General features: G+C 56.6%; 10 protein-coding genes across 14 annotated transcripts; 3 read left to right on the top strand and 7 right to left on the bottom strand.

The window, feature by feature from the left end:
• Positions 1–3: 3 nt before the first annotated feature.
• On the bottom strand, positions 4–2,226 carry H310_03937 (hypothetical protein; the record flags this gene model as incomplete). Its single annotated transcript, XM_008868020.1, has 5 exons — positions 4–900; positions 964–1,144; positions 1,209–1,465; positions 1,543–1,614; positions 1,674–2,226. Coding segments are annotated over 5 exons (1,837 nt in total), but the record flags the coding sequence as incomplete, so codon positions are not given.
• An 885-nt stretch (positions 2,227–3,111) lies between these two features.
• On the bottom strand, positions 3,112–4,754 carry H310_03936. 2 transcript variants are annotated; one of them, XM_008868019.1, is made up of 2 exons: positions 4,128–4,754; positions 3,112–4,083 (listed from the first exon to the last, which is right to left on the bottom strand). In XM_008868019.1, exons 1-2 carry the CDS (start codon positions 4,588–4,590, stop codon positions 3,263–3,265), a joined length of 1,284 nt encoding a protein of 427 aa, XP_008866241.1. In that variant the 5' UTR covers positions 4,591–4,754; the 3' UTR covers positions 3,112–3,262. The 2 variants fall into 2 exon arrangements, with proteins under 2 accessions (XP_008866241.1, XP_008866240.1); XM_008868018.1 differs by having other exon boundaries at positions 3,211–4,071; positions 4,128–4,666.
• Positions 4,755–5,464: 710 nt separating this feature from the next.
• Positions 5,465–7,890, top strand: H310_03935. 2 transcript variants are annotated; one of them, XM_008868016.1, is made up of 7 exons: positions 5,465–5,993; positions 6,063–6,191; positions 6,240–6,475; positions 6,525–6,605; positions 6,657–6,794; positions 6,835–7,015; positions 7,068–7,890. In XM_008868016.1, the coding sequence occupies exons 1-7, from the start codon at positions 5,522–5,524 to the stop codon at positions 7,247–7,249; spliced, it is 1,419 nt and encodes a 472-aa protein (XP_008866238.1). In that variant the 5' UTR covers positions 5,465–5,521; the 3' UTR covers positions 7,250–7,890. The 2 variants fall into 2 exon arrangements, with proteins under 2 accessions (XP_008866238.1, XP_008866239.1); XM_008868017.1 differs by having other exon boundaries at positions 6,237–6,475; positions 7,068–7,889.
• H310_03934 (hypothetical protein) lies at positions 7,203–7,891 on the bottom strand. The gene has a single exon (XM_008868015.1). It carries the CDS (start codon positions 7,859–7,861, stop codon positions 7,322–7,324), a length of 540 nt encoding a protein of 179 aa, XP_008866237.1. The 5' UTR covers positions 7,862–7,891; the 3' UTR covers positions 7,203–7,321.
• Positions 7,892–8,014: 123 nt separating this feature from the next.
• On the top strand, positions 8,015–8,709 carry H310_03933 (hypothetical protein). The gene has a single exon (XM_008868014.1). The coding sequence runs from the start codon at positions 8,044–8,046 to the stop codon at positions 8,497–8,499; it is 456 nt and encodes a 151-aa protein (XP_008866236.1). The 5' UTR covers positions 8,015–8,043; the 3' UTR covers positions 8,500–8,709.
• On the bottom strand, positions 8,020–13,192 carry H310_03932 (hypothetical protein). The gene is made up of 3 exons (XM_008868013.1): positions 12,965–13,192; positions 12,474–12,912; positions 8,020–12,421 (listed from the first exon to the last, which is right to left on the bottom strand). The coding sequence occupies exons 1-3, from the start codon at positions 13,087–13,089 to the stop codon at positions 8,561–8,563; spliced, it is 4,425 nt and encodes a 1,474-aa protein (XP_008866235.1). The 5' UTR covers positions 13,090–13,192; the 3' UTR covers positions 8,020–8,560.
• A 175-nt stretch (positions 13,193–13,367) lies between these two features.
• Positions 13,368–14,553, bottom strand: H310_03931 (hypothetical protein). Of its 3 annotated transcripts, XM_008868010.1 has the most exons (5): positions 14,530–14,553; positions 14,024–14,477; positions 13,868–13,960; positions 13,676–13,814; positions 13,368–13,611 (listed from the first exon to the last, which is right to left on the bottom strand). In XM_008868010.1, exons 2-5 carry the CDS (start codon positions 14,423–14,425, stop codon positions 13,394–13,396), a joined length of 852 nt encoding a protein of 283 aa, XP_008866232.1. In that variant the 5' UTR covers positions 14,426–14,477; positions 14,530–14,553; the 3' UTR covers positions 13,368–13,393. The 3 variants fall into 3 exon arrangements, with proteins under 3 accessions (XP_008866232.1, XP_008866234.1, XP_008866233.1); XM_008868012.1 differs by having other exon boundaries at positions 13,868–14,477; XM_008868011.1 differs by having other exon boundaries at positions 13,368–13,814; positions 14,017–14,477.
• On the bottom strand, positions 14,453–17,119 carry H310_03930 (hypothetical protein). Its single transcript, XM_008868009.1, has 7 exons — positions 16,951–17,119; positions 16,357–16,888; positions 15,471–16,292; positions 15,286–15,411; positions 15,158–15,226; positions 14,941–15,087; positions 14,453–14,879 (listed from the first exon to the last, which is right to left on the bottom strand). The coding sequence occupies exons 1-7, from the start codon at positions 17,049–17,051 to the stop codon at positions 14,580–14,582; spliced, it is 2,097 nt and encodes a 698-aa protein (XP_008866231.1). The 5' UTR covers positions 17,052–17,119; the 3' UTR covers positions 14,453–14,579.
• A 107-nt stretch (positions 17,120–17,226) lies between these two features.
• H310_03929 (hypothetical protein) lies at positions 17,227–22,810 on the top strand. Its single transcript, XM_008868008.1, has 5 exons — positions 17,227–20,563; positions 20,626–20,679; positions 20,761–20,868; positions 20,984–21,551; positions 21,620–22,810. Exons 1-5 carry the CDS (start codon positions 17,240–17,242, stop codon positions 21,703–21,705), a joined length of 4,140 nt encoding a protein of 1,379 aa, XP_008866230.1. The 5' UTR covers positions 17,227–17,239; the 3' UTR covers positions 21,706–22,810.
• H310_03928 (hypothetical protein) lies at positions 21,677–22,843 on the bottom strand. Its single transcript, XM_008868007.1, has one exon. The coding sequence runs from the start codon at positions 22,765–22,767 to the stop codon at positions 21,835–21,837; it is 933 nt and encodes a 310-aa protein (XP_008866229.1). The 5' UTR covers positions 22,768–22,843; the 3' UTR covers positions 21,677–21,834.
• Between the last annotated feature and the right edge of the window lie 162 nt (positions 22,844–23,005).

The following is a 23,005-nucleotide window of genomic DNA, read 5'->3' as shown; positions in this document are numbered from 1 at the left end:
AGAGCAAAAGTAGCGTAAATTTATTGCGAATTTCGTGAATTTTTGATGAAATCCGACCTTCAATCGCCTCATCGACAAACGATGGCAACCGTCGTGCTGGGATCGTTTGAGTACGTTGGGGCAGCTTCAACATGACCTTCGCTGAGCACCCACTTGAATCGAGTCCTCTTGCGCCATGCATTTGTGCACCAGTGCTAGCCACTCGTCGTATCTGGCCTCTTCTTGAGTGTACGCTGCGCTGGGCTTAGCGAGGGAACGGGTTGGCAGGGAAACAGCGTGAGGACATTGCGATGGGTTTGGGGGGTTTCCTGCGTCTACTGGCGTGGTTGGTGGAGGTGACGTTGGTGGCCGCTTGATCTTGCTCGGTCGCTTTTTGTTGGACGGTGTAGTTGTATTGGTTGCCGGCACAACTTCAGGTTTGCAGGGTGACGTGTTGGCCACGGCAGCTGAAGCAAGGGAAGGCGGTGGGTTTGCGTTTTGGGTGTCTGTTCTGTTGGGTGGATCGTCGGCGATGTCACCGTCAGTCGCAAGTGTGCGCAACGTGGCCGTATGCAGATCTCGAGCCGAGTTGGAATCCCCTGTCCCTTGGGCATGCTCGATTTCCAACCCGGCATGGATCGCAGTTGTGTCGTCCTTTCGTTTGTGAAAGATGTGTGTGGGCAGATCGGTATCGTCGTATGCGTCTCCTTGGTGGGCAGTGGCAGCCGAGTCGCTTCCTGCCGCGTGCAACTCGCCCATCCACTCGGCCACCTTCATCTTGAACACTTTGGCCATCGTTTTGATGGCCTTGACTTCTCTGTCTCCCAAGAGTGTGATGGCCACGCCTTGGCCTCCAAACCGCCCCGATCGCCCGACGCGGTGCAAGTACGTAGCCGGATCGCGTGGCAGATCAAGGTTCATCTAGTTGTCAGCACCGATCAACCTCAAAGCACCGCATTTCAACGGTTAAAGCCATGTCCTCACCACCAAATTGACCCGATCGACGTCGATGCCGCGCGCCGTCAAGTCGGTGGACACAAGAATCCGTGCTTGAAAGCGGCGAAACGTGTCCATGGCGTCGGAGCGTTGGTTCTGTGCCTGAGCGCCTGTGATGCACACTGCGGGGAACCCCAACGTTGTCAGCGCATCAGCCAGAGCTTCAGCGCTGGAGCCACGACGATCCACCACGTGAGCGCCATGATCGTTCCAAGCGAGTTGGCAGGTCGTACCGATATTTGTCGTTGCAAAACACAATGCATTGGTGAAATGACACTTGGGTGAGGACATGGGCCAGCCGCTGCACTTTTAGGCGCAAAAGATCATCTACAGCCTCAACTGGGGCCGTATCCACGACTAAGTAAAATTGCTGCACCCCTCGAAGCCACAATTCGGGGCGCTGGGCATCATCCCTGGCCTGCCAAGCTGCCACGTTGGTGTCTTGGATGTAGTCAGTGGTGACGCTTTGCGGACCTTGCACGCGAACAAACTACAAGGGCTATGGGACGACTGTACTGGATGGATTGAAAGGACAGATGGAAGACCGAAGTACGCGAGGGCGTTTACCTGAGGCGTGAGCATCATGGCCCCGAGGCGCGCCAGTTGATCGGGCGTAAAGGTGGCGGAGCACGAAACAATCTGCGCACACATCAAACCGTGAGAAGTCCTGTCGGAAGTGTGGATTCGACAGGTGGGACCTGTTTTGTCGGCGGTAGACGCTGTACGATGGCGTCGATATCGCTGTGAAAATCCGATTCCATCAACTTGTCCACTTCATCCAGGACAAACAGATGCATGGATGCCATGGGGATTGCTTTTCGTTGAACGAGCGCCTTGACGCGACCAGGTGTGCCGACTACGACCCGAGTTGCGCGCTGTTGCAGTCGTCGCTCGTCGTCGTGGATGTCCAGACCACCGATGCACGCGACCACCATGGAAGGAGACAGTGTAGGGATCGCCGCGATCAACGTGGTCAGCACATGTTGAATTTGCAGCGCGATCTCGCGTGTCGGTGCCAAGATTAACGCCCAGCTTTTCGAGTTCGACAGCACAAGCTCGACCGTCACACATGCAAATACCAACGTCTTTCCCATCCCTGACTTGGCCTGTGCAATGAGATCATTGCCGAATAAAGCGACTGGCAGAGCCTTCTCCTGAATTGGCGACGGAACGACGAAGCCGCATGCGTGGAGGCTCGCTTGCACTGCCGCGCTCAATGGGAGGTCCGTAAACTTCAACGCAGCGTCCATCGAACTTCAAAATTGGTCATATTATTCCATCTCCCACGCATCAGTTTTGGCAAAATAGTTGCCAGTAATGTTGCACTTTCGAGCAAAAACATGGATTTTAGCAAGCGCCTTGGGTGAATCGATCTGATTGGCTAGTGTGCAGTAGAGTTGTACGTATACAATCAACGAGGAAAGGGTGGCGCCATCGTGTGGGCTGTGTCGTCGTAACACGCGTTGTGGGATGTCTGCTTTCAATTTCCATGAAATTATCACGCTGGGAGTCCCGCGACGACGTGGTGTTACAAGCGGGTGGGGTGTCCATGCCTCAAATCGAGAGTGCCAACATAGTGATTGGAATGTGAAATGCTTGTCTCCAGAATGAGCCAATCAAATGGCGTATTTTATGGATTGACCAATCGGGTCGATTCTGGACGAGTGCGAATAGCGTGATTCGACGCCACACGTTTCATACTTTGTATCGAATCCAAGGCCTGATTTTTTCTAAATTTTTCAATTCACAAATTTGGAAAAATGCGATGGGCTCAAATTTTGAAAGTATAGGTTCTGAAAGTGGAAGTGAAGTTCCCAATGAATGTTCGTCTAGGAAGTCGACGACGGAGGTGTCCACACACTCCATGGTGAGGTCCGGAGAGTCCGCTGAAGCACTTGATCGTGACCCCTTTGGGATTTCTCCCAGTGCCCGAGACCTTTACAACATGATACGTTTGACGTGTTTTCAGTCAAGTCTACTCAGTGTTCCGTTGTGCGTTAAACCATTCCAGAGCGACAAGAACCATACATTCGTGATTGAATTCCAGCTTTAGATAAATGATCGGGAATTGCTAGGCAAAATCGCGATGGCTTCGTTAGCCATTTCGGCATGTCAACCACTTGGTCAAGGGCAGGGGACACAAATGCACGTAGATTCAAACAAACACCTCCAGTGGGCTCAGGTCGTTCCCTCCAACTCCGTTGGAGCATCGTGCGGTCAACACGCGCCATGAAACCTTGCCTCCATTGTGTTTGAATACATTTCATACTAGATATATCTTGATGGGTCAAAAGTCACACGTGTTCCTGACACCGTCGTCATCGTCGTAGTCAGAGTGGGAAACGTAACCTGTCCTTGTGTCGGCCCAGCCCCCCGTAAACCCACGCATCACTGGAGGGTTCATGGGGTGAGCATGCGCATCCACCATGGACGACAAGGTCATGGGCGCAGACGCCGTCCGGGGTATTGACGACGTAACGCCATAAGTTGCTTCCACGTACTCCCGCAAGTCGTTGGATCGCCTTAGCGGGAACCCTTGTTCGCTTGATATTCGCCGTCCTGAGGAGACTGGAGTGCGCCCACTAAATGACATTGCGCGACCATGGACAGCTGCCGCATGCGGATCAAAGTTGTGAATGGACCCGCCTTGGCTGCGATGAAACCTGGCGTTCGGGTCGACGTGGCGGCTGTACTCGCTCGAGTATCGCGCTCCGCAACTTCCGAGAAACGAATGAACGGATCGAACGGAGGGAATCGACGAGGCGCGGTGGTCGATTGGAGGCCGGTCGCTTGACGGAAGGTCGATGAGGCCAACGTGCGAGAAACTGCCCCGCTGACTACCCCGCCAACTGCCAGGAAGGTCTTGAAGGTTGGACGCGACCCTTGCAATGCCGCGCGCACTTGAGACACTCACGGACGATATCCGTGGCGGTGGCGGGGACTGTGCGTCTTCGTACTCGGCGTCGGCTTGGGCAGACAACGCGTGGAGTTTCTTTCGGATGGATAAATAGATGAACACGACTGCGGCAATAAAAACGAGCAGACCACCGCCGAGAAGGCCCAACGTCGTGGCCGAATTCATGCTTGATTGTGGCGCTGTATCGGGAGCTACAGCAGTTCATCATCGTCGCTTTCAAAGGCATTGCACGTACGGGTTTGGACTGTTGGTGGGTCAACGGTCGTGGCTTTGCTTGACGTCGTCGAGACGGATGGACTCAGTGGACTTTGTTCCACTTCAGCTAGCACACCCTCTCGACCGTTGTCTGTGGCTGGTGCGGTGGTAGTCGCTCGTGCGATCGGTTCCTTCGTTGTCGTGGCCTTGGACGTAAGCGGGGTGTCCGAGATTGGCTCGTCCGTCGTGGGCTCGTGTGATGATATTGTCGGGAAAGGTGCAGATGTCGTGGGTTTCTTAAACGATGTAGTAGGGACAGGCGACCGCGGCGTTGTGGGTGGTGGCAGAGGCGAAGTTGTCGGAATCGTCGTCGTCGACAGTGGAGTCAAAGGCGGCGTGGCTGGCATTGTTGATGGCGTGAAGGTGATGATCGACGAGTTGTCCGCCGCCCATGATGCGGATATTGCCAACGTTGTTGTGGCCGCCGCAACTCTCACGCGCATCTACTCGTGGCCAAGCCAACCGGCACACTGTAAAAGCTAGCCGCAGCACGTAAGCTCAGGATGCCCGAGCCGAAATGTCGAAACACATGGGTTGCCGCGTTACACCCACCCGAGCGAAAGAGAGTCGCATGAGATTGTGAGTGGCATGCCACTCACAATTGAAGCCGGACACTCTCGATCGTGCTGAGGCACTTTGCGCAAACATCCGCCCACCGCCGCTGAAGATATCGCGCCTGTTCCATCGTGAGACCGCTGGCGTTGTGGACTGACAGTCGCTCGACGGAGCCCAACCACCGTTGCCGCGTTGACACGAGCTGAAACAACGCGTGCGGTGTGCATGGTAACCACCCAGTTGTGAGCAAACGACGCCGGCGACGGTAGCTCGTACTTGCTGCATCATTTTAGACAATGAACACATTGTAGCGAAGGACACTGCCATGTTGGCACACGCAACAGTCGTTTCAAAGACTATGCACGACGTGCATCTACAACGCACTTGAACCAGCGCGACCAGCGACAGCACGAGTCTTGATGGCTTCACAGAAGACGGTGTGCAAAAAGCGTCCGTTGTTATGCCCCCAACAATAGACACGTGGTCATGACTCCATTGCACCGGACACCACTTGGATTCGAATAATCTTCCACACAGCAGGAGATGATCTCACCTTTCCCTCCAACGACGTGACTCTTCTCGACAAATGCAGTCCCTGTGGCTGAAACAGTGCTCTCTGGCCATCTGCCCCGGGCCGACACGCTCGCAGAGGACCGCGAATGCCGCCTCCTCATCTCACCATGCGACCGAAGGTGGAGTGGGTCGTCGCGAACTTCGCCACCAGCTTCTCCATCTCGAATAATGACGATCGTTCATTGGCCCATTTCTTGTCCAATCAGAGAGCAGAATGGGTGTTTTCCACACGTTGGATTGTTCTGGATGAGCTGGGCTCGGCCGGCGCTGCTGGCCGTGGCAGGCGTTGGCGTTGTGATGGGCACCGTCCTGGTGTACCGGTATGCCACGCGCGGGCTTGGTGGCGACCGCCCGCAGGATGAAGAGGAAATTCCACCCATTGGTAATGTCGCGTCCACGAATCGAAACGTTGCATCATCGGCGCGATCTGCACCACCGTCATCGGCGCCGGCGGTGGAGGTGGTGCATGCCGGCGCGACGACGACTGTTTCGATCGAACACAGTGATCCTTTTCTGCCCACGACAGAAGAACGATTGGAAATGGACCGATTGGTCGTGCAGGAAGGCAACATGCTCCTCTCGTTGTTTGGCGTTGTGTTCCTTGCGATCGTGCTGGTCGTGGCCAGCGTTGTCGTGTTGACCAGTCAAGACATCCCTTCCATCATGCACGTCGAGATGTTTCCGCCACTATTCCTTGTCGGCGTAGGCATTGTTGCTGGTACGAGCCACCGCTCAAGTTGAACACCCTCCTTCAACGTCGCCACAACTTAATGTTGTCCTGCTGTAGCTTCTCTGATCCACACGATGAACCAACAGAGCTTGGTATCAACGTTGATGCCGCCTCTGATGGCCGACAAAGCTGCGCCATATGACGCTCATGATGATGCCGCCGCGACTCCCACGCCGTCCACAACAAGTAAATAACCTCCACGGTGCTTTTGTAAACGTATGATTGTATTAGAAGGCAATGAATCCGCGTCGCCGACGGCGACGACGAAGCGAGCGCCTTCTCCCAAACGAAACGTCACGTTTGAACAGAATTCTCCGAGTCCGGCGCCACCAGCCGTCATCGCTGCACCGGTTCCCGACCATGCGGCCCTCGTGGCCAAAGCAGATGCACTGTATGCTGAAGGAGATTACCATGCCGTGAAATCGTTTTTGGATGAAAACTTAGTTCATTATCCGCGCAGCGTCGATTTGGTACACATCAATGGTCCATGGCTTTCTCTTGATGTGATCGCTTGGATAGCTGTGGCGAAGTGCACGCGCCTGCCAAGACATGACGACCGAGACCAAAGACGACGCCGTGAAGAAGGCTCTGGTGTTTGAGGTACGATAGCCACCCGGTGCCATGACAAATGACGTGGCATCCTGCGTGCAGGGCATGGCACTAGCCGAGCGTGCGTACGACTCGCAGCCAAACGACGCGATGGCAAACAAGTGGATGGGGATCATGTTGAGCTCCGTGGGCAACTACCGCGACACGTCAGAGAAAATCAAAGGCGCGTACAAGATCAAGGTCAGCGCATCGTCTGCATACTGGAGCTGAGCCTCGTTAGAACTTTATTGAGCGGTCGATCGAGCTCAACCCGAACGACGCAACTGCCCACAACATCCTGGGCCAATGGTGCCTGGCGTTTGCCAACTTAGGGTGGCTCGAGAAGCAAGCGGCCACCGTGCTCTTTGGCAAGCCACCGACGGCGTCGTACGACGATGCCGTGCGCCATTTCCACGACGCCGGTGAAGTTGATTGATTTCTACCCTCGGCTAATGGCGAAACTTGTTCGTACAGAAAACATTAGCCCTGGGTTCTGGAAAAAGAACTCGTTTCTGCTGGCAGACACGTATTTCAAGATGGGCAATGCGGCAGAAGCCAAGCTGTGGCTGGCCAAGGCCGATGCGGTGCCGGTCAAGACGACCGAAGACAGAGAAGTGCAAGGTCAAATTGACGTCCTTGGCAAGGCGCTCAAGTAGCAGGAGCGTGTTAACGTGAACCAGTCGCTGCACGTGCCATGTAGTTAAAGAGCTATCGTGGATTGGCCTAACTTATCGACGATGAACGCCGCCACCTAGCCTGTGGCCTGGTCCAGCGTTGGCGAACGCCAGCGACTGTCGCAGCGCTTCGCGAAGGTCGGGGTCGTCCTCGTCGCCACTACCTTCGTCGTCCTCGTCGTGCATGGGGCCGCGGTTACGGATTTGCTGTTCAAAGTGCTCGGTCGTGAGTTGCCCTGCCAGCCGCTGCGCTCGATTGTTGAACACAGAGTACGCACTGGGGATCCGAACTGCATGACCGTTCTCATCGACTGTCACCGAGTCTTTCTCTTTGTCGCCAAGGTTCGCCATGATTAGGTAGAACAGTGAAGCGATGATGTACAGCGTCACCATGTCGTGTTTTCCGGAGTACACCAGTCCCGCCGTCCACACGGCGACGATCAACGTGTACTTGAGGGTCTGCCACGTCATGACGCTCTTCAGCTGCGCAAGTGACGGGCACATTGCTTTGATCTCCTCCACAGTTTGAGCATTCACGCGCATAAAGGGTGGAATGAATGGGGTCAACGCCGCCACGACGCCATCGAAGCCCATGTTCTCGATGGAATTCTGCGAGGGCGACGTGATGTCGAAAAAAGAATGAGGAAAAATATGCTTTTTTCTTCAAGCATCGCCTTACATATATCGATTGATTCATGAAAAAAGAAACGGAAAAGTGTTTTTTCATGAATTTGTTGACATCACACCCAATTCGTTGCCTACCTATTCAAGTGTGCATGACCAGCAATGCCGATGAAGCGATCGGGATCTCCGTGACGGGGCACCTGGAAGGTGATGGGAAAGCAGTCCGATTCTATGTTGAGATGCAAAGCGCGGCAGTCCGTTTCAGCTTCCATGGACGCTACTCAGAGCTGCGCCACCTGCACAGGGCGCTCTTGCACGTTTTGCGCGCGATGGACAAATCCCTCGCGCTCCCGCCGTTCCCACCCAAACACGTACTCGAGGACATGCGCACTCGACCAAAGATCACACAACGAGAAGCAGAGCTCTTCGAGTATTATACCCTCGTCGCGACAAATAAGGTGGCAATCGACTGGCTCGCCGCCCAGCACGATATTCGCTCAACTGTGGCCCCACAAGACGCTCCCAAAGACGGAGTCGAGTTTACACCACCCCAAAGCATGGTGAAGCTGCACTCTCGTCGGAGTCGGCGAAGCACGAACCAAACCTAGCTTGGTATTCTGCGATTGATACGAATTACAGTGTTAAATAGCCACGACACTACCTACTCAACTACTCGCCAGCACCGTCTGCGAGGATGTGGGCGTCTTCTGAGATGCCGTGGCGTCCGTTCTCTGCATCGTTGTTGTCATCCTCGTCCATGAACTCGTCTTCGTACTCGAGCGGCGCCTCTGCGCCACCCATCAACGCGTTGTCGGCATCGTCTGTATCGTCCAAGTGGTCCATCACAGACTCGATCAAGTTGCGATCGGATGCCGACGCGACGTCTTGGTTTTGAGTTGTAGGCTGGACGGACGGCGCGCTTTGGGCGGCGGTGTCGTCGTCATCGGAAAGAAAGGCGTCGTCCCGCAGGGCAAGATCGTCGTAAAGCGCTTCGTCGTCATCGTACTCGTTGCCACCGTCGTCCGCATCGGGAGTTGCACGACCTGCGAGGGGTGGAGGTGATGGAGCCGAGCTACGTGGAGAGAAGTGGCGAAATGCATGCTGGATCATTCGTGCGGCTGCATCTGTCGTTGACCCAGCCGTTGTGTGTTGGGATGTCTCGCCCATGCCGTCAAACTCGACTGCTGCGATGACCCTTGCGCTCAGAGCTGATGATGTCGACGAGTCTGCACCTGCATCGCTCACGACGGAAGTGTGCGCTACGTTCTGGGCAATCGTCGGCAACGGCGGTGTTTCACCAACCGTACGATGTGTTAAATCGGCCGCCAACGCGGCTTCGTGGGGCAGTACTTGCAATGCCATTGCACCAGACGTGGACGGAGTGAGTTTGCCATCGCTGTCTCCAGCCTCGGAGTAAAAATCGTCGTCCGCTGGCGCTTCCATAGGCCCACCTGGTACTCTGTCGTCGCTCATATCGCCTGGAGGTGTTCCGTCGATTGGTGTGTCGTTTGTTGCGCTTGAAAGAGCTGGTGGCGACGCCGATGCATCCTCCACCAAGGTTCTAACGTCGTTGGTCTGGGCTCGTTCCGTCTGGTGTCCGTCATTCGATGCACGCGGCGTTGGCGGGAAAGTCCTCCGGAATGCGTTGTGAATCGTAGCCGCTGCCGCCTGTTTGGCATGGTCCACAGACGAGTCATCCAAGTCGTCGGGTCCACCGCGAGATGGACCGTCGGTGGCCGCTGGCTCAACGACACCACTCTCCCTTGGGTCGCCTGCCACGATCTCTAGTGTCGAGTCGGGCGATCGCACGTGGCTCTTTGCTCCCAAACTTGACGCACGGAATGCCTTTTGAATCGTGGTGGCAGCGGCTGCTTGCTGCCCTTCATTTGGCGAATTGTCTTTGCTGGGCGTGTCGACCAATGCATGGTCCGATCCAGTTGGAGTGAGGACGCCGTCGCTCGCAGCGACTTCCAAGTACACGGCATCTTCGTCTCCGTCGTCACGAGCTTCCCCAGCACGGATCGCTTCGTTCTCAGCGCTTGGTTTTGCCATGACCGACCGACGGTATGCGTTTTGAATGGTCGTTGCGGCGGCAGTGTGGTCGACCTCACTCGGTGGAGCTGGCTCGGGGGACGTAGTGGTCCATGTGGCTTGCGATCCACTTGGAGACAAATTGCCATCGTCGCTGTCAGCGACATCTGAATACACGTCGTCCATGACGTCGTTGGAAGTGGGTGGGCGAGAACGGCCGCTGGGGATTCGTTTCGACTTGGACGCGTGACGGAATGCTTTTTGGATGGTCCACGCCGCCGCATCTTGTTTGCTTCCTTCGGATGGATAGACCGTATCCTGACCCGACGAACTTGGCGTGAGGTAGCCCTCGCTGTAGCCTGGCTCCGAATGGTTTTCATCGCCGCCGTCACCGGGCTCGGTAGGAATTGTATCCTCTGTTGGCCTGGCGTCGACTTCAGCCAGTGCATGTCCCTTGACAAAGGTGTCGCTCGTGGTGGTGTCATGCACCCCATCGTTCGATACACTGGGGGTGATCTGGCCATCGCTTCCCACTGGCTCGGCGTACTCGTCCGCGCCTGTGTTTTCGCCTTGCACCGTTCCCAACGACTGCGGCTCTAGAGGGGAAGTAGACATGCTTGGGGTAAGCTGTCCATCACTTGTAGCGGCCTCCGAATACGATTCCTCGTCGCTTTCATCAGGTTTGGATCGCTCCGACGTGCTCGATGACGGGATATGAGCAGCAGCTGCAAGTCGTTGTTTTTCCAATGCCGTCGAGTCGTTGGCTTGGTGGATGTCCGAAGCCTTTCCTTCTCTTGGCGAGTTCCATGCAGTTTTATCTGCTTCTTGAATGGACACGGGAGCGCCGGTCGTGACTACGGACGACCGACGATATGCCGTTTGAATCGTGGTCGCAGCTTGATGCTGGGCCTCCGTGGGGATCCTTGTCGGGGCTGTTTTTCGAGTGCTGTTTGTCTGTGCCACGGGCGAGTTGGCGACAGCATCCTGCGCCCCTGCCAGGGCTTCACGAATTTTGTTGGACGACGATTGCCGGTGCTGTTTTTTCGTTTCGCGATGTAGCTCCATCGAGTCCCGTCGACGCGAGTACACCTTGTAGACCTTTTGGATCTTAAGTGCCGCCATGTCTCCGACCATGTCTCTCTCTTCGTTGTCGTCTTTCCCATCGCCGCCGCCGCCTTTGGCTGCTTCTACTACTTCGCCTGGACAGCCCCCACCCTTGCCATCCGCCGTGGCTGCATCGTGCGGCGACGTTTTAAACGCCATGAGTGCTTGAAAATCCGCCTCGTCCATGTCATCGTCGTTGGTCGGATATATTCCTGCGTCCGCGGTGGAATGCCCCCCTGCGCCGTTCAGAATCCGCTCGATCTCTGTCGTGTCCTTGGCGTTATCTTCGATCCAGTCGTCGTCCGCCGTTCGAGGGACAAAGGTGGCAGGCTTGTCCGGGCTCGGCGGAATCTCCATGTCAGAGGTGATCACGGGTCTAGGCCTCGTCGCTACTGCGGCAGCAGTCGCGTTGCCAACACCAGGGGGGGATAGCCCTGAAACGACAGGTTCGACGTGGGCGACGGCTACGCTCGGCGCTGATGTAGACGTTGGGGCTGCCGATGCCACTTTAGCTTGAAGGAGCTCCAAGCCTGCTGGTTTTTCCAGTGGGGGAGGCGATGGAATATCGGGTGACATCGGCTCGACTGTCGAGCATGTGTTCAACGGCAGAGGTGGGACCATGTTTGCAGCTGGCTGTGGCGCCGGTTTGAACGATTTTTTTGCCGGCGTGGTCGATTTGGTGGGTTCTACCACCACTTGCTCGGATTTCGAGGGTCGCTGGGGGATCGCAACAGCGCGGCCTGGGGTGCTCGTGGGACGGCTGCGACTTGCAGAAGGTGGTCGGCCGGCTGGCTTGGCTGGCGGAGGTTTCGGGGTCGGTGGGTCTGGCACGACCGCGGGGCGTGGGGTCACGCTGGTCTTTGGCGGAGACATGACGTTGTGGACAGGTTTTGGTTTGAGTTGACTCTTGGCTGCAACCGTGAATGCCGCCAGCTCCCGCTCCTTTGCGACGATGTACGCCTTGAGTACTTTGACTTCTTTTTCCAAGCGCTTCTTATCTTCGTTCAGGGACAAGACAACTGTGCGGAGTCGCTTGACTGCCTTCTGCGCCGTGCTCTCTGATCGATCTTCGAGCTGTTTGTGGCACTGCGCCAACTGCTGCTCGCCTTCCTCGACTCTGGTTTGCATCAGGCGTAATTCCATCGCAACCTGTGTGAGCCCTTCTTCCAGCTCCATCACGCGGGTGTGCTTTGTGCTTGCCTTCAAGTCGTTCACCGTGTCCTCGTACGCCGCCAGCGTCGTCGCCTGCTGATCGATCTTTTCGCGGAGCTTGCCCAGCATGTGATTGTAGGCGCGTTCGCGGTTCGCCAGCTCGCGTTGGCACGAGTTGTACGACCCGTGCTGGGTTTGCAGTGCCAGCGCCTCTTCGAGCTTTTTGTCTTTCATCGCGACAACCTATCGGCCATCCATTTTCGGTGAGCAATCACAATCGATGCAAGTGAAACACCTGCTCGAGCCGCCGACAACGGGCGACCAGTTTGGCACGTTTATCCGCATCTTGCTGCAACTGAAACTTGAGCGCATGGATGGTGTCTTGGAGGGACTCGGCGTCTCCTTTGTACGTTGTGGTGGTGGTGCGGCCGCCACTACCACTGCCCACTGTGCCTCCATCGTGGAACAAGTGCTTCTTCACTGGCCGGTTATCGCGACCGACGTCGTTGTATATCTGGCGCACGCGGTCACTCAAGTACTCTTCTGTTCGCTTGCGCCGCAAGTCTTGTTTTGTGATCACGGCAGCCTGATCTGGACTCGGCTGGACGGCGCCGTAGGTGGTCAAGAGCCGAGTGTGAGCACTCGTGGGGCGGTTCGGTCTGGAGTCACTGCCGCTTCCGCTCGCACCCCCCTGCCGAGATGGAGTTACGTCGACACGTGCCGTGGCAGGTCGCCTATAATCATACAAGTTGTCACATCGACGTGGAAACCACTTGCTTCACGTACGTGAGATCAAAGCTAGGGTTGAGACCGGGGGGTGCCGAGGGGGCCAGCGCACCCACCTGCGCTTGGACGACTGCCTTTTGAGGATACGCCTGTCGAACGTCTACCTGGCTGCCGCTTCGACTCATGGCCGGCGCCACCGATCGTTGCAACTACCAAGACAGGCCAAACACACAATGTATTTTGGGCCGTGAAACCGTGCTCGAGAATTCCATCCTGTGCAAACAACGACCATGAAGAAGGTAGCTGCCGTCAAACGCAACCAACCCCACCGATGCCAACACGATCCAGCCGACTTGAGACGCTCGCATGGGGACGACCCCCGAGGCGAAGGGATTCCTCTGCAGAATCGCCCAATCTTTAGTCAGCTCCTCTCGGTGAAGCTCCTCAACAACAAAGACAAGGATGGTTGCCGAAATTTTGTTTTCTTGGTTACTTGAGGGTAGATGTAGTCGCCTTCATGTCCTTGTCGGGGTGCTGCGCGTCGATAGAGATGGTGTAGACGCACCCCCCCAGTACTCCCCCCAGGCACGGCGCGACGAGGGGTATCCACCAGTATCCGTCGTTCACTGTAAAGACAATGGGGCCCCAGCCAGCCACGAGGGCAAAGAGTCGGCAGCCAAGGTCCGCCGCAGGATTCACGGCATACCCTAATGAGCATAGAGCGGCGTAACAACGTTTGTTGGGCGAATCCAAAGAATTCGGGGGCTCGACCTGTGTTGAGCCCAAAGGCCATCCCGATTCCAACCACGAGCAGGCCCGTCGTCGTGGGTATTCCAAGAGCATTCATGTGGGGATTTGACGGATGGGTAATCGCGAGGACGCCAATGATGAGAAATGCCGCGCAGAGAACCTGACGAGTCAGTATCAGCAACATTATCGATTTTGACCTTGGCTCGGTCCAACCTCCGTGATGAACGCAGACAGCAATGTCTCGGTAACTTGGGGGCCAGACACAAAGATGCGCCCCGATTTTTCGATGGAAAAGGCCGGGTCGTACTGCGTCAAGGCGGGGTAGTACATGAGGAAGACGACCCACGCCGCACAGAACGCACCACTCACTTGACTGATGCAGTACCACGGGAGCTTCATCCACGGGAATTTACCCAACACACACCACGTAAACGACACGGCCGGGTTCATGTGAGCACCGCTGATCGCTCCCCCGATGTGGATGCCGAGCATGACAGCTATTCCCCAGCACAACGTAATGTGGGTGTAGTTTCCGTGTTGCCCATTCGACAACGCCACTTGAGCCCCCGATCCAGTTCCAAACCCCATCATGACAAACGTGGCAAAGAACTCGGACATGCATTCGCGGCCAAGGGATGACGCGACGCGGCAACGCGCATGAAGAATGGACGTGAGGGAAGTTGTGGACAAAGGGAGTGTGATGGTGTCGAACGTCGAGTTGTCTGGCCGCAAGGGCTGGTCATCGTCGTCGGTCGGAACGACTCCCGTCATGCTGTCGGCCCAAGGGCAAACTGCACTTTGACGTGGCTGGTTATATAAATAGCTGGTTGTCAAGGTGCAGTGACGACAATGTGCATGGCATGTTTACAGCTTACATGGCCCCATCTAAACACGCATGCTCTTCGACGGCTGACCAGCCGATCGATCAGTCGAGCTTTGTCTTGTCAGTCGATTCGGCAACGTCATTGCGAGTCAGCCACCGGTCCAAGCGGTGCTTGACCACCATGAAGACGGCAATAGCCGCCATCAGGTAAAGCCGAATGGAACGAATCGAGTGCAACGTGACCAAGCTGTGGCACAACTTGGGGTGGGTCGACGCCGTCGTGCAGTACGTGACCCCAACATCCGACGCCACTTTCTCTGGAGGCCATCCAAAACTCTGGATAAACTTGTTCAACGACGGGTTGTTCAAGTCCACGGCGGGCAAGTACTCTTTCACGAACGTCTACATCAAGACGCAGTGAGTGACGACAAAGCCGGCAACGGGGGGGAGGGCTTGCTTGTACCCGAGTCCACCAAGGAGATGCCAAGGCGGTGCCATTGGCCGCGGTTGAGTTGGTTCTCGTACGCAAGACTTCGACGTGGGGGACGTTGCGGGCCCATGACGTGTTCCACCGCGTAAAGTCGTAGTTGTACAATTGCGCACGGACAGCCTGTCAAAGGCACGAGAAACCGTGTGACGGGGGGGAGCGTGTATGCGGTCGGGTAGACCATGAACAGTACCTTGGGCGGCGACTCAGTCGAAAAGGGCGTTTTGTCTAAGTGGAGCGCGCCGAGTGCCGCTGGTGATCCCTACGACACGACGAGTCCATGTTGGTGCCACACTTTTGTTGCAATGAGGGTTGGTGTACCTGCAGCACCTTCATGACGAAATGAACGAGCCACGGGTGTTCGCTGTAGTTGCCTTTCGCGGCAGCGGCCATTTGCCAGTCGATGCGGCTTTGATGAGGGGCGACAAAGGAAGGAGATGCATCCACCTGGAACCGCCCGTCGCGTGAGGACTACCAATTCGGGCAAAATCGCGCACACGACGTACGCTGCCAGGTTTGAAATGCAAATCCAGGGCATGCCATGTCTTGCCGCCGTCAGCACTTCCTTCCAAGACAACTTCCGGCCGCGCGACAATCGCAAATTCGTTGGCGAACGTGCCTTGGACCATGACTTTGCGGACACCGCTGGATTTCTCCGTGCTGCCGTATGCGGCGGACACATGTAGTCGCGACGCAATGATCGATGCGGTCTTGATCACGCCCGGTAATGTCTCGGAGAACCCTGGATGCATTTGAGCAAGAGGCATGGTGAGCCCTCCGAGAACAAGGAGCCCAACGAGGCTGAAAACGGCGCAGTGGCCCGACGCGAACGACGCCCCGAGCCGAAACTTCGTCAACTCGACACATCCAGCGTAAAACAGCCGGGCGTTTTGCCACACGGCCGCAGCTAACGCGACGCCAAGCGCCCCCCACACCACCCCCGGAACGACATACTGGAGGGCGTGTTTGGTTTGCCCGACTCGCAGAGCGTATCGAAGCCCAGCCACTTGACCATTTTCGTACACAAGCTCAAACATCGAGTACGTGGCCGCCAAGAGACCGGCGAACCCGAGAGCAATCGCAGCATACCGCACTGCCGTGAAGCGGTCCGTCGATGGTTCCGACGTCGAGGGCAAGACCGTGTACGCCAACGAAATCGCCAGCACGTTCGAGAATCCGTAGTTACCCGTGAACAAGCTTGACAGGTGCAGCGCAAGGTTGAGGTAGAATACGGGGTAGCGATGCCACGCAGACGGGGACAGACTCAGCAGCGTTAGCGGGCCTTGGATGAACAAGGATGCCGCCGCCAACACGCTATGCACGCCAGGCTAACGACCACACATCCTCAGCATGCCATCCGACATGAAAGCGCGCTTGAGCTAACGAACGTACCGATAGCTGATGAGCGTACCAGCTCAGCGGGTTCGGCACTTCTTGTGTGGCAAAGTGATAGTCGAGCGCAGTGAGTCCGAGCCAGGTGGGGCACCCCGAGAGGATCTTAGAGGCACTCGCCATGAGGCTGAACTTGACAAAAACGAAGCGAAGCGCCCAAAGAATGACCTGTGGTGGTTCGAAAAGGGTCGCGTTGCTAAAGGGTGGCGCCATCCAGATGGCCAAGAACCCAACTTCCAGCAACAACGCGTCCCATTCACATCGGATGAACGATCCTCCCATCAATACGACAGACAAATACGACAGCCACATCGCTCCAAAGGATTCCGGAACGAGAATGATATTGGCGGCGGCTAGCGTCCCAAGCACCATCCCTACCAAGCAGACGAGCTCGATCGCCAAGTCGGGCGACAAGCCGACACTGTCGTGGAACCACACAAGGCTCGGCACGTGGAGAAACCGATGAAGGGGGTGATCGCCCAGGTCTTTCTGAATCTTGGTCATGAAGGGCGCCACAGGCTCCAAACCATCCCTATCACAGTATGCGCCTTAGCATATTTTGGCGACACGACAAAGCCGTTGGATTGAGCATACGGTCCATATAGGCACTGCACTTGACTGTACAGCGAGCAGAACGCAATGGCGTAGATGAGCCCCAGAGCCTGAAGGAACACACTCGGCCGGAACGTCACCATTTTCGCAACGTCACCGCGATCACGCAAGTATTGAAATGAGCCGTGGTCGTGTGACCTTTCGCCACGCGAAAACGATCTAAAATCGAACTTGACGGCTCGAAAACGCGGGTTCCGGATATTCAAGTTATCCGGATGACGGACAATATTGGTTTTGTGAGGTTGAGTTGGTTCCATCCAATAACTTATCGATGGGAGTGCCGAGCGATGCGGGTGGCGGCGCCAACGCCGCAGGCGGGTCTGTCCTCGATCACGACGAGCTGGAAGCACTTAGCCAGAGCCACAAGGTGCTAGAGCAAGCTTACTCTGTAGACAGCAAGTCGCCAGACCTTGTCGATCAAATCGCCGACCACTCGGAACCCACGTCGCACAACTACTTTTTCGAGCCGTACTCGAACGCCGCCGGTGGATGGCAGCCACAGCTCGTGCACACGCAAAAGCTGCTGCCGTACCCTGTCGCTATCACGAGTGCGTATGAAAACATGCGGTCGGGGTCGTTCTCGGGTCTGCTCCAGGAGATTCACCACGCATGGGTGTCCGTCGACTCGACGCTGTTTCTGTGGGACTACACCCGTGCCGAGCGCTTCGTTGCATTCGACGGCATCGACCAAACAATCTCTGCCGTGGCCATTGCCAAACCCATCCCGGGCGTGTTCAAAGCGTTCGTGAAACATGTCCTCGTTGTTGCGACCGCCAGTGACATGCGCCTCTTGCCGGTCTTGTACGAGCACAACGACCCTGTCCACGGTGCGATTCGCCTGCAACCGACGAAGCTGTGCATTTCCACCGACGATGTCACAGTCAAGAAGATTGTGTCCACGGCGGACGGACGAATCTTTTTTGGTGGATCCGACGGCCACCTCCACGAGTTCATCTACGATGCCACCGAAGGCGTGTGGCACCAACTCGGATGGAAACGCAAGTGCCGCAAGGAGTCCCATTCGCAGTCGTTGTCAACGTACATCCCGTCCATCTTTCGGTCCCTCACAGGTGCGCTGACGTCTGCCCACGGAAAAATTGTCGATATGACCGTCGATGCGGAGCGCCACATCTTGTACGTGACGCAGGCCCCGGCAACCATCCATGTGTACGACCTGTATCCCGCCGGCGAGATCAAGCTCGTCGCGTCCAAGGACCTCCACGCCGAAGCCGCGCGGTTCTGCCAGCGCAACCACCGCACGTGGACGTCGTGCCCCGAGCCGCGGCTCTTCACAAACAACGCCACGTCCTCTATCACGCTCACGGCGCTGTCTATCGTCGGGCGGGACGAAAGCGCGTCGATCCATGCCGTCGCTGTCAGCTCCACCGGCATTCGATTTTACCTGTCGACGTTTACCCCCGGTTTCTTCTCGTCGTCGACGTCGTCAGCGACGAAACGACCGGATCGCATCGACTTGATGCACATCCGATTGCCGCCGCCGATGCTATCGCTGGAAGACGCACCCGAGTACCACGTGACGGAAGGTCTCGCGCCAGCGATCCTCACCGGCAAGAGCCCGTCGTACGTCCACAAAGCACTGTACCGCAAAGGCGTGTTTCTCGCGATCGACGGCGGCCCGGACACGTTTGATTCTGTCGTTGGGTTGTGCCAAGACAGCACGGCGCGCCACAACCAAGACTCGGTCAAGCGCCCCATGCGGGAATCGATTTCGTCCGAAAGCTGCCAGGGAAAAGTGAGCGACGTGCAGGAGCTTGTGGCGCCACGTGCCGCCCCGGCGACGCCCGCGGTGGTCGCGCAGGCAGGCACGAAGCGCACGTTCTCTGACATGCAATCGAACGGAGGGGCGGTGGCAACCACCACTTCCGAAGAACCCCACGACGCGATGCTGAGCGAACTCGTTACGCAGTTTTTCCAGCCCACCCGCCGCTTCATGGTGCTCACCAACGCCGGGCTCCACACGTTTCAAAAAGTCCGACCTATCGACCATCTCGTGCACATATTGCAAACCAACCCGACCCCCGGGAAGGAGCTCACGGCCAAGCTGACCCACTTCGTCAAGTGCTTTGGCCGCGCTGAAACGTGCGCGATGCTGTTTGTAATCGCAACGGGCGAACCGCGCGCGTACACGATGGTGGCGCTGCAATCGATTTTCGAGTTTGGCGGCCAGCCAGGTGTGTCCGGCAGCCCAAGCCCCAGTGCCGGCGGCGTCAATGGCGGCAACCACAGCAACCGGTTCATCCTCACGGACGACATGTGCATGTCGTACCACCACGACGGTCTTGTTAAGTTTCTAGCACGGATTCTGCGGCCGTTCTGGACGGCCCATCATCCGGGGTTGCCCGACGGAAAAGACCGCGCTGCCGCGTTGGACCACGTCCGCGTCGTCCTGTTTCGCCTGCAGTCAATCCTGGCTACCCAATATGCGTCCGCCGTCAGCCATCCAGCTACAACACTGTCCGAACCGTCGCGGTTCAACACATTGACTCGCACACTCAACTCGATGCTGTACGAGACGAACCCCGCATCCTTGCGCGAAGAAAACGCTATCCGTGCCGAGCAGTTCTCGATCCGGTGTTTATATCGATTTACGATCCGAGCTTTGGAAACCATGAGCTTGCTTGTCGCGATCGCAGAAACGACCCATGCGACGGGGACGCCGCTGCCGTTGGCGGAGCTCGTCACGACCACCACTGGCGCCGCTGCGTGCAAGGCGCTCATTCAAAAGCTCATGGCCGACGCTGGGCACAGCGAAGCTCTCGTCCATCAACTGCACGACGAATGTCCGCTCCTCTTTACCGACACCGACGCAGCCGAGTGCCATGGTTTCCAAGCACTCGATGCCGCCGACACGTGCGTAACTGCCCATGACCAGCAGGTCGTGCTCTCGAAAGCGATGGATCACTTTCGCCTTGCGTGCAAGGCGTGGAAAACCGAGGCCCAGCTATCCGTGCTCGAGTTGATTTGCAAACGATTCTTTCAATTCGGGTACCTCGACGGCATCGTCGAGCTCTGCTTAGCGTGTGCCCGGCAACTGAGCAAGCCAGACTTGGCGCCACTGCGACGCGCGGCCTACAGCGGCATTGTTCAAACAATCCATTATCTCACCGAGACCGCCGCGAACGGTCTGGACCTGCCCATGTGCGCTAACTCGAACGGGCTTTGGACAGATGCCACGCAGCGTGAAGCTGCCGTCGATCGCGTGCTCAGTCTTGTGCTGGCGTCGCCCGACTCGCAATTGCACATGATAGTTCTCACGTGGCTCTACGAACATGGTCAACACAAGCGCCTCGTTGCCCTGATGAGCCCACATGCCGAAGCATTCCTGAAAGCCAAAGACGAAGAGCTTCTCGTGAAGCAATACCTCGTCCAAGAACGATACGTGGACGCGGCGCATGTGCTGTGGACCCGCGCGCAAGCGTTCAACCCGACGTCGGCCATTGAGTCGAATCGCACGATTGACCAGCGCGTAGAACTCATGTCTCGCGCGGCTAGCACTCTGGCGGCGTCGCACAACCCAGCTGCCCTCCATGCCCTCGCCGAAGTCCGCGAGTCGCTCGATGTGTTGCAGCTACAGGTGCGGGCGATTTTCTTGTGCTCCAGTTTGGCGTGCGCTGATAGAAGACGTCGTGTGTTTAGCACAACATTTGGAAATCGCTGGACAAGCTAGGGATTCAAGCGTCCGCGTTGCAGGTACGAGATCGCATTACTGGCTCGTCTGCTGTGGCCACGTCGACGAGTTGCTCGGTTGCTCACGTTGCTCATGTGCACCAGGACTTGAAATACCGAGTCGTGGACGTCTCGACATTGTACAACCAGTTTGCATTCAAGCACAGTCTGTGGGGAGACTGCCTTCGTATCATTCGCACTTGCAACACCGAGGTACGTACCACTTTCAAATATCCCGTGGGCTCCGTTCCATGCATGCCCTTCCATCCTCTTTCTGCTTGGGGCTACCCCCGCCAGCATTCATTTGACATGGACGTGGCACTTTTAGGACGCCAGCACCATTCAACACTTGTGGGAGCGACTGTTGTTTTCGCTGGTGCCACAGTCGGCCGGCAACGTGAGCTTCAACCAGTGGATTTCGACCAAGCACGGGACTGCTGATGCCGCAGCCAACACGTCATCACACGTGTTTGAAAGCGCCGTCTGGATCAGCCACATCCAAGCGCAGCTTGCGCCGTTGGGCAAAGAACTCGTGGCGTCGCCGGCGTTCCCCGTCGAATTTCTCGTCCACGAACTTGAGCACCTCTGGATGTGGTTTATCCAGCTCACGCGTTACACGACTCCACAGTCGTCTTGGATCGCGTCGTTTATGATTGACTGCGGTGTGCCGATGGCCCAATTGTTTGGTGTGTACTACAAACTTTACGATGCCAACGAGGCGCCGCGATGGCGCTTCCACCTCCTCCGCGGAATCTTCGACCTCGTCACAACATGGCAGCGCCACGTGCAAGCTTCTCCCCCGTCGAGCGAAGCAGCGCTGGATTTCGCCACGGCCGCACCGCTGTTATTGAGTGCGTGCGAGGCATTTGTAGTCGACCTCCACGCCCTCGTCGGAGGTATGTTTGGTTTGCTGGATTCGGCATCCTTGAGCCAGCCATGGCCAAACTCATTCGCGTTGGACTAGATGGCCATGCACACAAGCACAGCACGATTGCGCGCTTCCGCCAACTCAAAGCCGACGTTGCCATCACCAGATCCAAGTATACGTAAATATTAAAATAGTTTCACGTGTAGCCGACAATCTGCTGCTGCTCCTTTCCTCCCACCACACAGCGTTTGGCGGAGTCGCACAGCCATCAAGGCAGTCTCGCCATCATCTATCGGGAACGCATCATCGTGTCATGGAGACGCTGCTGCCGACCCTTGACCAGCCGGGCCTTTCTTGCTTTTCCCACCGTTCGAGACCTTCTTGCGCAACATCTTGGACGGTTTGAGGGTTGTCGTCGACGCGACCGTCGTCGCTTCGCTTGTATTGCTGCTCACATCGTTCCATTCGCCATTGGCAATTCCGACAGGTGTCTTCGTGAGAGGCTGCCGCTTGCTTTGCAATGCCAACCTTGCTTCCGCGTCCCGTAGTTGCTGGTGCAACTTGTTGTTTTCGTCCTTGAGCTGCTGCACGTACTTGATCTTTTGGCCCGGGTTGGTGTGACCTGCAAGCGTCGCGTTCTCCTTCCATGCCTTCTCCGCCGACAACAGTGCCGTGTCGCGTTCCTGGCGTAAATGGTCGCGTTCTCGGGTAACTTCCTCGAGTCGCTGTTGGAGAGCATCGAGGTCGGCGGCGTTGTCTTTGGAGAGCTGGACGAGTCGAGCCACCTCGGCGTCGGTGAGCTTTAGAGACGCGGGTGAAGCGTCTTCGGGGTTGTCTGTGTCGGTAAGCTGTTGTTCTTGTAGCAGCGCGCACTCGGCCTGAAGTTGCTCGTTTTCAGTTCGCAGCTGCTGACTGGCTTGAGTCTGGAGCGCTACCTGTTGTTGCAGCGTTTGAATTTGATCCATGAGTTCGTCAAACTCTCGCCGCTCCTTGGAATCACCGTCGTCTGTGCCTTCATCGTCAAAGCCTTCGGCTGTCGATGGCGCACTTGTGCCACCAAGGCATTCGTGACATTGCCTCTCTGGTTCATAGCACTCTCGAGTTGCGGCCAGCGTATACACAAGGACTTCCATGTCCCGCTGAATCTTCTCGAGTTGCTTGCGCATGAGTGCCACCTCAGGAGTGCTAGTCTGGCGCTTCAGGTCCGCTTGTGCCGTCGGCACCAGTGGCAGGACGCTTGCCATCTTTTGAAATGTTTTACCCCCAGTGGGTTGCCGCTCCTTTTTGTGGGGACTTCTTATCCCGCTGTCTATAGAACGCGTCTTCGATACGAACTCCAAGTGTTAAAAAATATATCGAATATTTAACAGGGACTCGTTTGCACACATATCTAAATACGTTACTTTGGACACTATGTGAAACATCTTTGATGAAATTTATGAAAAAGTCCGCCGTAATTCACATTTTTCCTTGCCTTTTCGC

This window comes from Aphanomyces invadans (assembly GCF_000520115.1).
Source record: "Aphanomyces invadans strain NJM9701 unplaced genomic scaffold supercont1.6, whole genome shotgun sequence".
Taxonomy (NCBI): Eukaryota; Oomycota; class Saprolegniomycetes; order Saprolegniales; family Verrucalvaceae; genus Aphanomyces; species Aphanomyces invadans.
Note: the sequence above shows the minus strand (reverse complement) of the source record. Positions and strands in the feature narration are given on the sequence as shown.